The following is a 15,479-nucleotide window of genomic DNA, read 5'->3' on the forward strand; positions in this document are numbered from 1 at the left end:
CCGAAGATAATGTCATCCACATAGATCTGGCACACAAACAGTTCACCATCGTATGTCTTCGTGAAGAGAGTGGGATCCAAGGAACCAGGTTTGAAGCATTTGCTCTTCAGGAAGTCTTTGAGTGTGTCATACCAAGCACAAGGGGCTTGTTTGAGGCCATATAGTGCCTTGTTGAGCTTATAAACCATATCAGGATGTTTTGGATCTTCAAAGCCACGTGGTTGTGCAACATACACTTCTTCTTCAATCTTGCCATTGAGAAAGGCAATCTTCACATCCATTTGATATAGGAGGATGTTGTGATGGTTGGCATAGGCTAGCAGAATGCGAATGGCTTCAAGCCTAGCCACCGGGGCAAATGTTTCATCGAAGTCAATCCCTTCAACTTGCGTATATCCTTGAGCAATGAGACGAGCCTTGTTTCTGACAACCTGACCATGCTCATCTTGTTTGTTGCGATAGATCCATTGTTCAAGCCTAGCCACAGCTTCAACCATTGTTCAGCTCGAACTGTTGAAGCTCTTCTTGCATAGTTTGAATCCTTTCCATAACCAAGCATAAATCCTTCATGTGCTTTTGGTGCAAATTTTGACGTGTGATGTGGATCCTTGATCTAGCACCTGGCACCAAATACTCTGAAGTAGCTTACGTTTGGCTTCTTACCAGTCAGTAGTTCATATGATGTCTTCTTTAGAAGCTTGTGAAGATAAACGTGGTTGATGATGTGGCATGCAATATCAATAGCTTCAGGCCAGAACTTCCTTGGAGTCTTGTACTCATCAAGCATCGTCCGAGCCATCTCAATGAGTGTTCTGTTCTTGTGCTCCACGATGCCATTCTGCAGAGGTTTGTATGGAGCTGAGAATTCATGAGTGATGCCCAATGTATCAAGATAAGTGTTGAGGCCGGTGTTCTTGAATTTTGTGCCATTGTCACTTCTTATGTGCTTGATCTTGATGCCATAGTTTCTCATGGCACGATTTGCGAATCGTCTGAAGACATCCTGCACTTCGGTCTTGTAGAGAATTATATGCACCCAGGTATATCTAGAGTAATCATCAACAGTAACGGAGCCATAGAGACAAGCAGTGGTAGTGATAGTGGAGTAATGAGTAGGGCTGAATAGGTCCATGTGAAGCAGCTCGAAGGGACGTGATGTCGTCAGGATTGTCTTTGAAGGATGCTTGGCCCTAGTCATCTTCCCGGCTTCACAGGCACCACACAAATGATCCTTTTTGAACTTGACGCCCTCGATGCCTACAACATGATTCTTCTTCGCGAGAGTGTACAAGATTCTCATGCCAGCATGCCTAGCCTTCGATGCCAGAGCCAGCACTCTGAAGCTTTTGCTAGAAGACATACGGCCAACTGTGGTCCTGCTGAGAAATCTACCATGTACAGATCACCTTTTCGGTACCCTTCAAAGACTAGAGACTTGTCAGATTCCATTAAAACAAGGCAAAGATATTTTCCAAATATCACAATCATGTTCAAGTCACAAAGCATTGAGACGGAAATTAAGTTGAAACCAAGGGATTCAACAAGCATCACTTTATCCATGTGCTGATCCTTTGAGGTTGCAACTCTACCTAGACCCAACATCTTACTTTTACCAGTGTTAGCAAATGTGATATGACTCTTGTCAGATGGACGTAAGGTTGAGTCCATGAGAAGACTTCGATCGCCAGTCATGTGGTTAGTGCATCCACTATCAATAATCCATTCTGAAGCAGCTGGTGTCATACCATACAGTGCAGTTAGGGGGATAGGCTTCACAAAGAGTATTGTGAAGCATAAACATTTGACGAGCAAGTGGATTATGAAAGCTCAGATACAGGTTAGGACTGATAGGATGATTGGCAAGCGATTCAGGAATGAAATACATAATAAGACCATTTGGGCATTTTATCTTGCGCCCACAAGATGTTTTAGGTCCCCAGCAATAGCATCTGATGCCTTTCATTTCCGGCTAGAGACCTTTCCCTGCAAAAGAGAGTTAAGTTTTCTTAACCACCCACATCTTCAGGGGTGGCTTCGAAGCAATGAGTCTAAGTGCAGCATCTAAGAACTTTGGCTTTGTAGCCCTAGCAGATAGTCTTGCAGGAGGTGAACAATACTCATAAGAATAAGCAGAGTAGTTCTTGGTCTTATGATCATGGTGGTTTGATGAAACATGCTCATATTCATAGGCTTGAGTATGGTTTCCCTGCAAAACATTTGTGTTAGGGTGATTCTGGTGAGTCCTCTGTCTGTATGACGCCTTTGGACCATGTGAAGCCTTTGGTCCGGGGTTTGTCTTCTTCCCATGTGGTGTCATGATGACATTCACCTGAAGATTTTCAAGACAACTCTTGGGACCTAGATCTTCTTCAAAGGTGGTCAATTCCTGCAGTTAGTACCAATATACCTGGGAAACACTTCACCATTCTGATTCTTAAATAGTTTATAGTTTGCATCAAAGGATTCATCAATTATAATCGGGTTAGCACAAGTGAAGCCAGATAAGGTAGATGGATCCACTGAAGGTCCCTTTGCAGCAACCCTTGTAGTTTTGGGGTACTGCTCAGGCTTCCAGTAAGAACCATCAACGTTCATTTTCCTTTTGAACCCAACACCCTCTTTCCTAGGGTTTCGGTTCAGAATCTGTTTCTTGAGGACATCACATAGTGTCTGATGCCCTTTGAGACTTGTACATTCCTGTCTCAAGCAGCGTCTTCAACCTGGCATTCTCATCAGCAATAGTAGTGGTATCCTCAGTAGAGGGGTTAGTTACCACATCAGCAGTTGAAGATATTGCAATAGTAGTAGCAGTAGAACATCCAACAACAGAAGTAGCATTATCACGCTCAAGGCATTTTAGACATGGTGGTTCAAATGCTTCCTGAGCGGAACTGGTCTGTTGAGCGCGAAGTGACTCATTCTCTTTTTGAAGATCTTCATGAGCCGCTCTCAAGTTCTCAAGTTCTTGCTTCCTTTGAAGATAATCGTAGGAAAGCTTTTCGTGAGTAGTTGAGAGCATTTCATGATGACTTTCAAGTTCTTCGTACTTAACATGAAGATTTTTAATGTCTTCAATTAAGGACTGAGTTCAAGTCATTTACGCATCCAACAGGTCATCGCTTTTGTCTAACAGTTTTTGAATATGTTCCATAGAAGTCTGTTGCTGTGTTGCGATTTTAGCAAGTGTTTTGTAGTTAGGTTTAGATTTACATTCAGAGTCATCTTCACTAGATGTTTGATAGTGAGCATCGCGTGAGTTTACCTTGGCACCACGTGCCATGAAGCAGTAGGTGGGAGCAGAGTCATCCTCGTTAGCATCAGCGTTGGTGAAGATGCCATCGTCTTCAGTGTTGAAGATGGACTTGGCGACGTATGCTGAAGCTAAAGCCAGGCTTGCCACGCTTGAATCAGATTCCTCTTCAGACTCCATCTCCACCTCCTCAGATGCAGACTCCTCCTCTAAATCCATTTCCTTGCCAACAAACGCATGACCCTTGCTAGATGAGCTCTTCTTGTGTGATGAAGACTTCGACGAAGACTTGGAAGAAGACTTTGAGGATTTCTTCTTCTTCTTGTCATTAGAATCATATTCCTTGCTCTTCTTCTTGTTGTTGTGCTCATTGTCCCAATGAGTACATTCAGAGATGTAGTGACCAGGTTTCTTGCACTTGTGGCACGTTCTTTTCTTGTAGTCACGGGAGGAAGCTTCATCATTTCTTGAGCTGGATCTTGAAGACTGTCTGGAGCCTTTCTTCCTCGTGAACCTTTGGAACTTGTTCACGAGCATGGCAAGTTCCTTTCCAATGTCTTCAGGATCCACAGAACTGCAGTCAGATTCTCTTCAGATAAGGAAACAACCTTTGCCTTCAAAGCGCGAGCTCGGCCATAGTTGGGACCATAGATATCTCTTTTCTCAGATAGCTGGAACTCATGTCTGTTGATCCTTTCAAGTATGTCAGACGGATCGAGAGTCTTGAAGTCAGGGCGTTCTTGAATCATCAGGGCCAGGGTGTCAAATGAGCTGTCGAGTGATCTCAAGAGTGTCTTGACAATTTCATGCTTGGTGATCTCAGTGGCGCCGAGTGCATGAAGCTCATTTGTGATGTCAGTGAGGCGATCAAACGTCAGCTGAACATTCTCATTGTCATTTCTCTTGAAGCGGTTGAAGAGATTGCGAAAAACACTGATCCTTGAGTCTCTCTGGGTTGAGACGCCTTCATTGACCTTGGAGAGCCAGTCCCAGACTAGCTTTGCAGTTTCCAGAGCACTCACACGGCCATACTGTCCTTTGGTCAGATGACCACGATGATGTTCTTGGCAATAGAATATAGTTGAACGAACTTCTTGACATAAGCTGGGGTGACGCCTTCACCGGCCTTGGGAACACCATTCTTGACGACATATCAGAGGTCGACATCAATGGCTTCAAGATGCATGCGCATCTTATTCTTCCAGTAGGGGTAATCAGTGCCATCGAAGACAGGGCACACAGCGGAGACTTTGATTATCCCTACAGTCGACATAGCTAAAACTCCAGGTGGTTAAACCGAATCACATGGAACAAGGAAGCACCTTGCTCTGATACCAATTGAAAGTGCTAGTTATCGACTAGAGGGGGAGGGAATAGGTGATTTTTATGAAAGTTTTCAAAAAACGGGGGCTTTGAAGACAATCAGTAGAAATGAACATATTAATATGCAGCGGAAGGTAGACTACACTAGACAAGCCATAGTCAAGTAAGCAATGAAGTGAAAGCACGAAGACTATCAGCAGCTAGGTAGTATGGACCAAGATGGAAGATAGTATCAAGCCAATCAACAACAGTCTTCACACAGCGAAGTCAATCATATCATGCAAGCAGGCAATGACTTCATGAAGACAAGCAGTAAGTAAAGAGAGGTAAAAGATAGAACCAGTTGCTTGGTGAGGACAGGTATTTGTTGGACCAGTTCCAGTTGCTGTGACAACTGTACGTTTGGTTAGGGAGGCTGAGATTCAACTCAGAAGACCGCGTCTTCACCTTATTCCCCTTGAGCTAAGGACACACAGTCCTCGCCCAATCACTCTGGTAAGTCTTCAAGGTAGACTACCAAACCTTCACAGACTTCGTTCACCGGCCATCCACAATGACTCTTGGATGCTCATAACGCGACGCCTAACCGGCTAGAGAATTCACAGTCCTCAAGTGTAACAAGCCTTCAAGTCACGCAGACAGAAAGACTTTAGTGATGCCTAACACTCTTTGGCTCTGGGTATTTAGGCTTTGTCCTCGCAAAGATTTCTCTCAAAGGCTTTGAGGTGGGTTGCTCTCAAACGACAAAAGCCGTGCACTAACTCTGAGCAGCCACCAATTTATGGTGTAGGCGGTGGGCTATTTATAGCTAGGAGGCAACCCGACCTGATTTGTCTGAAATGACCCTGAGTCACTAAGGAACTGACATGTGTCCAACTGTCAAATTTCAAACACACGCGGCAGCTTGACTTGGGCTACAAGTAAAGCTGACTCATCCAGCTCTGGATAAGATTTTCTCTCATTGTCTTCGCTCGAAGACATAGGATTTGGTTGAGCATCACTTTAGTCACTCTGACTTTGTTCACTTGGACCCCACTAAACAGTATGGTGGTTCCTATGACTCAACAAAGAAGAAAAGGAAACTACGAAACAACTATGTCTTCGCAATCCATAGTCTTCATACGATGTCTTCTCATGTCATAGTCTTCAATGTGAAACTCTTCACAGACCACCATTGTCTTCAATGTCTTCACACATTTTTAGGGGTCATCTCTGGTAGGTAAACCGAATCAATGAGGGACTACTACCTGTGTTATCCTGCAATTCTCACAAACACATTAGTCCCTCAACCAAGTTTGTCGGGGTGGCACTAGATGCACTTACAACATATGTGAGTTTCTGAATTTGTAGACATATAGGCATGTGAACTATCTCAATCTCTTCAACTTTGTTAAAACCATCATAAGGACTCAGAAGGACTACCCAATACCTGAATATCCAAGGTCCTCTTTCCATGATTCATTCACAGTCGTCGTGGCATGAAGCTTCCACTATGAATAGGTTAGGACCAACTGGGCGAAAGCGACCTCATGCGTTGGATTCCAAGCCAAACACATCTCCTTAAAGAAGGCAGCTTGGCTTGAAGCTATTCTTTGTGTGAACCCTAGCTGGGGCCAGCCAACACACACCATTGTTCAAGACCAGATCATCAACACTGATTTCTAGATCATTGAAGTGCTCGCCTTCTAGATCAAGCTGGTTGAAGAAGTCTCCTAGATCACTCGGATCATCGACCCTCGCGCTGCCACTCGTTGCTGCCTACGCATCGGAAGGCACCTCCATCGAACTTGGGTTTGATGGGGTGGGCACGATCACCCGACAGGGGATGGGAGGAGGGAGGTCGCAAGGTGGCTGACCATGGTAGGACTCCTGGAGGTGATCGCAATCAACGCCCGGCACGAAGAAACCCTAGCTGCGGCTTAGGGGATCAATATGCGAGTCAATAAAATGGGTGAAACTTAACACTCATGCAACATTTTATGTGGAAGATGGTTTCGAAGTCACGGGGGCTGTGTTGTGGGATGATAAAGGTATTTTTATAGCTGCATCATGTGAAATTCTTCCTAACGTGACAAATGCAGTAATTACGGAGGCGATAACAATTTGAAATGGGTTGATATTGGCCATTCATATGGGGTGTTCATGATTGAAGCGTAATCGGACTTTTTGGAAATGATTCGAGCCTTAAAAGGAAGTGATACACTTGGTGGATTGACTCAACAATTTAGTTTTGCAGATTGTGTGGACCTGATTACTTTAATTGGGAAAGCAGGTCGTTTGGTGTGATCCAAGCTCGATGTCTTCCGCTCCTATCTTCCTTCTCTTTAAGTAGTGTTGTCCCATGACACGTCCACGTACTTGTGGTTAGGTTGGATGATCCGACGTGGACGGTTGATAACACGATCCTCTCCCTGATTTATCGCGGCTGTTGTCTCAGCTGCCATGGCAACACTTTTGCCTTGCGCCTGATGCTTGCCCCATTTTGTTGCCATCACGGCGCTTTTGAATTTGGCTTCCATAGCAGCGTTTTTGTCTGTTGTCGCCTGTGTTGGAGTTAGGTTGCTAACACAACTACAGTAATGACGGAAGCGACAACAATGCGAAATCGAAATGGAATGGCAGTTCCTATGAGGTGTACATGATTGAAGCGGAATTAAACTCTTTGGAAACGATTCGAGCATTGGAAGGAAGTTATACTTGGTGAAACGACTCAACACGTTATTTTTTCAGATTGAGTGGACCTGATTACGCTAATTGGGAAGGCTTTTTAAGTTGTTCATGATATCGATAGACATACTTCTTGTAATTGGGTCCATGAAGCTCCTAGATTTATTTTGAGCAAACTGATTGACGATGCAACCAGTATTTGATGCAATGATATAAAGCTTGTCACATGGCCTTCTGAATAAAAAAAACCACTAATTTGCATGGGTTTCAAGAAAAAGAGGAAAAAGAAAGTAGGTGCGGTCAGCACTGAGCTTGTCCCCCTTGTCTGTTTCCCCGAGAGTGCATCGCTCTTGATCTCTCCTACGTGCCCCGCTGCCACCCCAATCACTCGCCGCCCCATCCCCTCCACAGACCCCGCCTTTCCTTCTTCAAGTAACTCCTCCGTTTCTCCAACCCAAAAGCATCATTTCCATCTCCAGCAATGTCCATTCCCGCCCTCCGCTCCTTCCCAGCCGTCTACGGCGTGAAGCCGACCGCCCGCCTGGTCCGACACCATTCCCGGCTCGGCGGCGGCCTCCGGGCCAGCTCCGTCGCTGTGAACGGGGAGGTGGGGCTGAGAAACAGGAGCGGGAAGAAGGAGGACGCGGTGAAGGAGGAGAAGGACAGAGGACTGGAGCCTCTGTACGACGACGGGTTCGGGGGCGTGACCGTCAAGGACTACTTCGCTGCCGCCAGGGCCCTGTGCAAGGACGACGGAGGGCCGCCGCGGTGGTTCAGCCCCGTCGAGTGCGGCCAGCCGGCGGTGGAGGACGCGCCCCTGCTGCTCTTCTTGCCAGGTTGGTCGTCCAATCTTTAGCAATAATAGTATATAACTCCGTGCTTTGTGCGCTCCACCCTTGGCCACTGCATGATGGAGGCAGCTCATCAGCGCGAGATCACCGCCATGTTCGCGGTTACCTGAATGGCTAAGTGGCCAGTTTGCTTCTGTTCTAAGAGTTTACCTGACTGCAGGAACTGATGGTGTTGGGATGGGGCTCATTCTGCACCACAAGTCTTTGGGCAAGTGAGTATGCTGTTGCTTTCTATATACGTAGTACTTTAGGGAAATACTATTGCGGGCCAAGCAGGAAAGCCTGCTTTTAGCGTTACTACTAGTGTAGTAGTTTCCATGAAGTCATTATCTATCAAGTTAATCAATGTCAAAACAAAGGGACGCAAAGACCCACCGAGCCTAGATATAATAAGAATATTAAAATTCAAATGTATTTTGATGTCAAATAAAATTTACACAAAGCTGACTTTTAGAAGACCTATATGCGGGCCATGCATATAACATTAATATGTTGTCCAGTACTTAAGTAGGGGCCTTCATTGGTTGACATTATTTGCAAGATTAGTCCAATAAACCGGAAATGAGGGAAGAATAAGCCTACCCAATGTGACCTATGATTCGTCTACATGTTCCTTCTTATTTAGTCTAAAACTGCCCAACGTGACAAAAACTAGACTGCCTCCTTTTGTTTCTCATTTTCTACATTGAAGTCTAATAAAACCTCACGTTACTCATTTGCAGGGCCTTTGAAGTTCGTTGTTTGCATATACCAGTAAATGATCGTACACCATTTGATGGTATGACTTGCATTATTCACCTAGGCTTCACTATTACACCTTCCGTTCATTATTATAAGATGTTTTTAACCTTTTTCTGGATTGGATGTATATAGACGCATGTTAGTGTGTTTGTTCACCATTTCAGTCCGTATGTAGTTCATACTGAAAACATCTTATAACAGTGAACGGGGGGAGAACTATTCTTACTTGGATAATCATCTACGTACCAACTTTTCTCTACAAGTATTTTCTACATACCAACTCACAACAAAGTCCAGAATGTAGAAATATGCATTGATTCTAGAGATGTATATGTATCTCATTAGGACTACAGTTTCATCCAAGTCTAATTTCAGAAATTTGCACAAGGTATAAAGATCAAAACTAGGACAAGTTTAGGACACAAAACTAGTTTCATACCAACTCATAAGTTTTGCGGTTCTTAGAATTTTGTTTCTAGAGATATATATGTATCTCATTAGGACTACAGTTTAATCCAAGTCTAGTTTTGTTTCCCCCTGCTATTTGCGCTTAATAAAATTTTCCTTTATAAGAACGACTTTGTGCAGAGGAACTAGAGGAATACTTTGGTTTTTAAAGTTAGTTTAGACGCCATAACCATTTTGATCTAAAACTGACCAGCGTATCCACCAATGCCAAATACAGAAAACACCCGGTGGTGTGGAGATCCCACCTAAACGAGTCCTTCTCCTGAGTTTGTTGCACCCCCGCGACTCTCAGTATGATCTCATTCCACTCTACTAGATTCACCAAGAGAGCCCCGGGGAAATCAACCCACAAGTTTGCCACTCCGAGGACAGAGGCAACGGTGGCATCCTTCTGACCAGCCAGTTTTGGTCTGTACAAAAAAAGAAAAAGAAAAAAGGCATAATGTCATCGTCGCGCTTCTTTTGCATCTCCCAATGCCTGGTAATTCTTCGGTGTTAATTACACCAACTTCATCTCCTACATGTGCATTAACTTGCTTGGTCTTGTCTCCCGGGCGTCCTCTTTGCTGAGGTCTTCTGTCCGCCGCACCATGTTGCCCCTGTAGAGCCCACCGCAGAAGTAGGACTACAAAATAAAATTACTGTTATGAATTGTGAAGGGAAATCAGGGATAAGTACCCCGAAAGCTTCTATTGACCTAACAGCAATGAACATAAATGCTTACAGGGCTATTACAAATTGTCGAAAAATCTATCCAATATGAGCATGATTTATCACCAAACAGACCGATATATCTTGTTGGAGATTCCTTTGGTGGATGCCTGGCACTTGCAGCGGCAGCTCGTAATCCACACATCGATTTGGTCCTCCTACTGGTAAACCCAGGCAAGTGAAAATGTTGTATTTTAGAATGTGATGAGATAGTTCTTTCTTTAATTATAAAATAACTTGATGGTTTTTCTTCTTTTTTCTGCAGCAACATCATTTGCAAAGACTCCACTGCAGCCAATATTGCCTCTTTTGGAAGCAATGCCAAGCGACCTTCATGTTACAGTTCCGTATCTTCTTAGTTTTGTTATGGGTATACTTCTTAGCTTGTTAATTACCCTGGCCTGTGCTTTCTTCCAGTTGTTCTGTGCATCTTTTTTCCAACTGTATAATCTGATATGCTTGTCACAAAATTTTCTTGTTAATTTCATATGAACTAAAGAACTTGGAAGACATGATCTTGATTTTGAGTTATTGCTTGATAATAAAAGCATCCAGGCAGAATTCTACCTCACTGTATGTACTTTTAAAATTTAAATCTTGTTCAATTATCTTTTTATGAGCCAAGGATGTTTATGCGCAGCTGACCCTCTGAAGATGGCTATGGTTAGCATTGAGAACAACCTTTCTCCTCCAGAAACTCTTCAAAAGCTGTCAGAAAGTCTCACTTCTTTGCTGCCTTTGCTTTCAGTATGTTTCCATAGCTCCTCCTCTTTTTAAGTTTTATGTTTATCTATCCCATACATTCATTTTTATGTGACCTCCTATTCAAACATATGGAGTGCAAGAAAAAAATCCATATAGACTACAAAAAAAACATATGGAGTGCAAGAAACATATATGCTTATAAACTTCCTAAATGTTATTTGATCTGCTGTAACTCTATCCGCCAACGTTCATAAAAAAGACTTGATTTGTACATCTTTTAGGAGATCTCTACTTTAAGAAATGATTATTTATTTATTTTTGCAAGTCTAGAAAAGCATATAGAGTACAGACGTACAGACGTACAGTTGCATTTGCCGGAAAGGAGAAGTATCCATTTCTTTTAACCACTATTTTCAGAAGTCCTTGTGCTCTTAGTCCTCAGAAGAATCGGTTACAACCTTTTATAGAGCTATTTAATCACCTAGATATATTTTCTTATTATTGTTTTAGATTTCATTCCTTTCATTTATCAGCAATTGGCAGATATCATACCAAGGGATGCTCTTTTGTGGAAGCTCAAGCTTCTTAAGTCAGGAGCAGCCTATGCCAACTCTCGTCTTCATGCTGTACAAGCTGAAGTTCTGTTTCTTGCCAGGTAATCATTATAATGGTGCTGCCTAAATCCTCATTCTCTAGTCTTGTTTGATTTTCTATATCTAACTGTTTGATCTGATACTCTCCATATTAATTAATTTATTTAGTGGCAAAGACAATCTTCTGCCGAGTGGAGAAGAGGCAGATCGACTCTTCAAGGCACTGAAAAACTGCAGAGTTCGATACTTCAAGGAAAATGGCCATACACTACTCTTGGTACACTCACAATTCATCAAAGCGTTTCGGAGCCAGTCCGGTGTTTTCATTTCAATATTCATGCCAACCACTGTATGTCTTGGAGTACAATTTTGAACTTCATATTTTCCTTGCACAGGAGGATGGTGTGAATCTGTTATCTGTTATAAAAGGTGCAAACATGTACCGCCGTGGCAGGCAACGGGACTTTGTGACCGACTACCTTCCCCCTACACTAAGTGAGTTCAAGAAAACATTTGATGAAGACCACAAGTACGTATTCAACTTCTGAGAGTGCTTCCCTACTTGCATAGATCTAGTAAGTGAAAAACTTATAACCTTTTGCAGATTGTTTCACCTTGCACTGAGCCCAGTCATGATGTCTACTCTGACAAATGGAAAAATTGTCCGTGGCCTTGCTGGTGTTCCTGACCAAGGTCCTGTCTTGTTTGTGGGTTATCATGCACTGATGGGGATCGAGTTAAGCCCATTGTATGAAGAGTTTTTGAGGGAGAAGAACACGATTGTTCGTGGCATGGCTCATCCAATGTTGTTTGGATCAAAATATGAGACCTCGCGCCAGGAGTCGTCTCGGCTTGATACAGTCTCTATGTATGGCGGATTACCAGTCATTCCAATCAATATGTACAGGCTGTTTGAGAGAAATCAATATGTTCTCCTCTATCCTGGTGGTGCTCGGGAAGCTCTACATAGGAAGGTGTGCTTAATGTCTCCATATCTCTATTAAGCCTTGACATAACCATTAGGGACAGGACTGGTATTTAAGTCAAATTTGACTAAATTCCTGAAGTTTACCACAGAATACCACTCTTCCAAACACGCTCTTAGAGTTTCACCACACGGAACTACTTTTGCAAACACCTAATTTAGCACATCAGCTTTTGTTATTAGGAGTGTGCTCACATGTACAAAAATAGTATGATCAAGGCTAGTGTCTAACAAGTATTCCACAAGGACCACGACTTAAAATACATACCAAAAAAATGGTATCTCAGAGTTATAGTAGATTTTACCTTCTTTTTTCTAATGTAATAATTGAGCTGGATTTGGCAGGGTGAAGAATACAAGTTGTTTTGGCCAGATCAGCCTGAATTTGTAAGGATGGCGGCAAGGTTTGGTGTTACAGTCATTCCATTTGGGTTTGTCGGAGAAGATGACATTTTAGAGGTAGCTTTCCTAATCCTTCTTTTGTTTCTATAGGAGAAATCAACACTGTTAAATCTCTATTTCTAAAAATATCACTGAAAATCGAAATTTGCGTTCATATGTCATATCATTTGAAATCTTAACCAGTTGAACATTTATTTATTTTTTAGATAATAATGGAAGCCTTTTTCTCAGTGGAGCCATTTTTTGCCAAAAAGACCCAAAGTGGTCGGACCCTTCCCCGGACCCTGCGCAAGCGGGAGCTACGTGCACTAGGCTGCCCTTTTAGATAATGGAAGCCTTATTACCCCCGGCCTCTCCATCATAGATGCAGAGACAAAAAAATTGACTTCGCTGAGAAAAGGGGGAGACGAAAATATCAATACAATCAAATGAAAGTAGGTAGTAACATACCGACCAAGGCAAAGACTAAGAAACCTGTCAATGGCATGCCATCCAAACCGGGACATAAACCCCTAGGTAATACATTTGAGCCGCTTGGCGCTTGTGCTGTGCCTTCTGTAACAACACTCGTGATTACATCCAACTCGTACACGAGAGTAACACCTGCATACATGATTGAACTTTTTGATGTCACAAACATCGTAATGAAAAGGCAGCGCTCCTGCTGGTTGCTTGAAAAAACATCATTCATGCATAGCCAAATAGACCAAAATACCGCTGCAGCCCCAACCAAGCTGAAGTTTTGTAGTTTTCAGAAGTCAACTTACCGATTACATAAAGGTGAAAGCATGTGTTATTCGAGGAAAAATAACATGAAAGCATGGCACAGCAAATGACTTCGAAGATATAGAAAAAGACACCAACTCGAGATCTCCGCAGGACATGTGTGGTGATAAGTGATAACACATTTGTAACCAAGGTTGAGTAGCAGATTTTGGGGAAAGCTATACCAAGTGTATTTGTGTCTTCTTTCTGCAGTTGGTTCTGGATTACAATGATCAAAAGAACATTCCGTACCTTCGGGAGTGGATAGAGTCAATCAACAAAGACGGCCAGAGAGTGAGGTCAGATTTAATTTCCAAACAAATGAATCAAGTGTTCTGATCTTACCTTTGTGGAATTGCTACTTGGACTCTTTTTCATTCTGCTGTGAATATTTGTCATTTCAGAGATAGCGTCAAAGGAGAGGAAGGGAATCAGGACATGCACATACCTGCTATTGTTCCTAAAGTACCCGGACGATTCTACTACCTTTTTGGCAAACCAATCAAAATGGAAGGGATGAACAATGTTCTGACGGATAGGGAGAGCGCAAATGAAGTGTATTTACATATCAAATCAGAAGTCGAGAATGCAATGGCATACTTAAAGAGGAAGAGGGAGGAAGACCCTTACAGGAGTATAGCTCAGCGTGCTGTGTACCAGGCAACTCAGGGTGTTTCTGCTCAAGTCCCAACTTTTGAACCATGAAGACTAGGTGCAAATATATTCCTGTGATAGTGTGACTGCACATTGGCAGATAGTAGGTATCCATTATAGCAGAGTATAACACAGTACATAATGTGTAGCTAACAAATGTATCTGAATATTTGTATTATGTTTTGAATGTACATGTTACTTATTGATAGTGATTAATTAACACCAAAATGTTATTGATTATTTGATACTTGTTCACAATAAAGGGTCTCTTTTATCCTGTACTAGTACTCCTACTATGTAGTCAATGTGAAAACACACCACCTAAAGTGACAGGTGCATCAGATGTGTTCACCTTTCCGACAACTTCTTTTAGGAGAAGATGTTATACTGGCTACCAACGATTTTATTTATTAAAAAAAGCACTGCTAGGCAAGCGCTTAAGCATGACTAGGCGCTATGCGACAGCAGAACGCCTAGCCTTGAGGGCTGCTAGTGCTAGGCAGAGGCAAAATAGGAATTTAGACCTAGGGCTTTTTTGAACCTGCTGGCTACCTGTCATGTTTTGAAAAGATTTCACATGTAGGTGGTTTGACACACAGTAACATACCATAGATTTCAAAGGGAAAAAAACATGCAAGTTACTGCAATAACTTTAGAAAACTCCTTGGGACTTCCACTGTTTCACACTTCAACATTTCTACCTGATTACATGGACCTGTTTATGATTTATCAAAAAGATGGCAAAAGCTGTGGTCTCAGCAGCCCTAGAGAACAAGAGCGCTGCCATTATTTCTACACTGGTGAATGATAAAACTTAAATGTTAATGAAATGGTTCAGGCTGGCGTAAGCCCGCCGTAACACCGTCAAAAATAAATAAAACTTAAATGTTTGACAGAAAGCCACTGGGAAATAAGGGCACAACGGCTGGTTTGAAAACACCAGAAAATAACTCAAAGTTTGTGAAAACAGGAAAATAAGGGCTCAACGACTGGTTGATAACACGTCTTGAAGATCAGAAATCAGTAACAGAAGAAATGGAACAAGCCAACAAGATTAATATTGGCATGGACACGACAGTGTTAGATGTGTATGTGTATAGTTTGTGTACATCCCCATTATATAAGGGACTTTTCTGCACTTTACCACATCTGTATATGTATCCCTCAGTAAAGCTAGTTGCTCATTCCTAACATGGTATCAGATGCTTAGGTTCCTCTCCCGCTCCCGCACGCCCGCAACTCCGTGCTCCCTCTTCCTAGTCTGCCTCGATTCCATTCCGGCCAACCTTTCCGGCAGCTGCTGTTCCGGTCGCCGTTACCATCTGCCGCTGTGCCGGCCACCGCGGCCGCATCTGTCCCGGCCG

The 15,479-nt window shown here is 42.9% G+C and overlaps 1 protein-coding gene across 1 annotated transcript; it reads left to right on the plus strand.

Annotated features, from left to right (window-relative positions):
• The first annotated feature begins 7,625 nt into the window (after nucleotides 1-7,625).
• On the plus strand, nucleotides 7,626-14,355 carry LOC119268553 (acyltransferase-like protein At1g54570, chloroplastic). Its single transcript, XM_037550214.1, has 13 exons — nucleotides 7,626-8,076; nucleotides 8,252-8,303; nucleotides 8,814-8,869; nucleotides 10,027-10,185; nucleotides 10,277-10,381; nucleotides 10,652-10,758; nucleotides 11,250-11,371; nucleotides 11,478-11,586; nucleotides 11,705-11,838; nucleotides 11,914-12,283; nucleotides 12,640-12,753; nucleotides 13,675-13,760; nucleotides 13,866-14,355. The coding sequence occupies exons 1-13, from the start codon at nucleotides 7,722-7,724 to the stop codon at nucleotides 14,164-14,166; spliced, it is 2,070 nt and encodes a 689-aa protein (XP_037406111.1). The 5' UTR covers nucleotides 7,626-7,721; the 3' UTR covers nucleotides 14,167-14,355.
• The last annotated feature ends 1,124 nt before the right edge of the window (nucleotides 14,356-15,479 follow it).

Source organism: Triticum dicoccoides, chromosome 1A (genome assembly GCF_002162155.2).
Source record: "Triticum dicoccoides isolate Atlit2015 ecotype Zavitan chromosome 1A, WEW_v2.0, whole genome shotgun sequence".
NCBI lineage: Eukaryota > Viridiplantae > Streptophyta > Magnoliopsida > Poales > Poaceae > Triticum > Triticum dicoccoides.

What these genes read in the sequence shown, in the direction of transcription:
- LOC119268553 (XM_037550214.1), top strand. Translation starts at nt 7,722, where the DNA reads ATGTCCATTCCCGCCCTCCGCTCCTTCCCAGCCGTCTACGGCGTGAAG. An exon ending in TCTTCTTAGTTTTGTTATGG is followed by an intron (nt 10,382 to 10,651) that starts GTATACTTCTTA and finishes GTTTATGCGCAG; the next exon opens with CTGACCCTCTGAAGATGGCT. An exon ending in GGGAAGCTCTACATAGGAAG is followed by an intron (nt 12,284 to 12,639) that starts GTGTGCTTAATG and finishes TGGATTTGGCAG; the next exon opens with GGTGAAGAATACAAGTTGTT.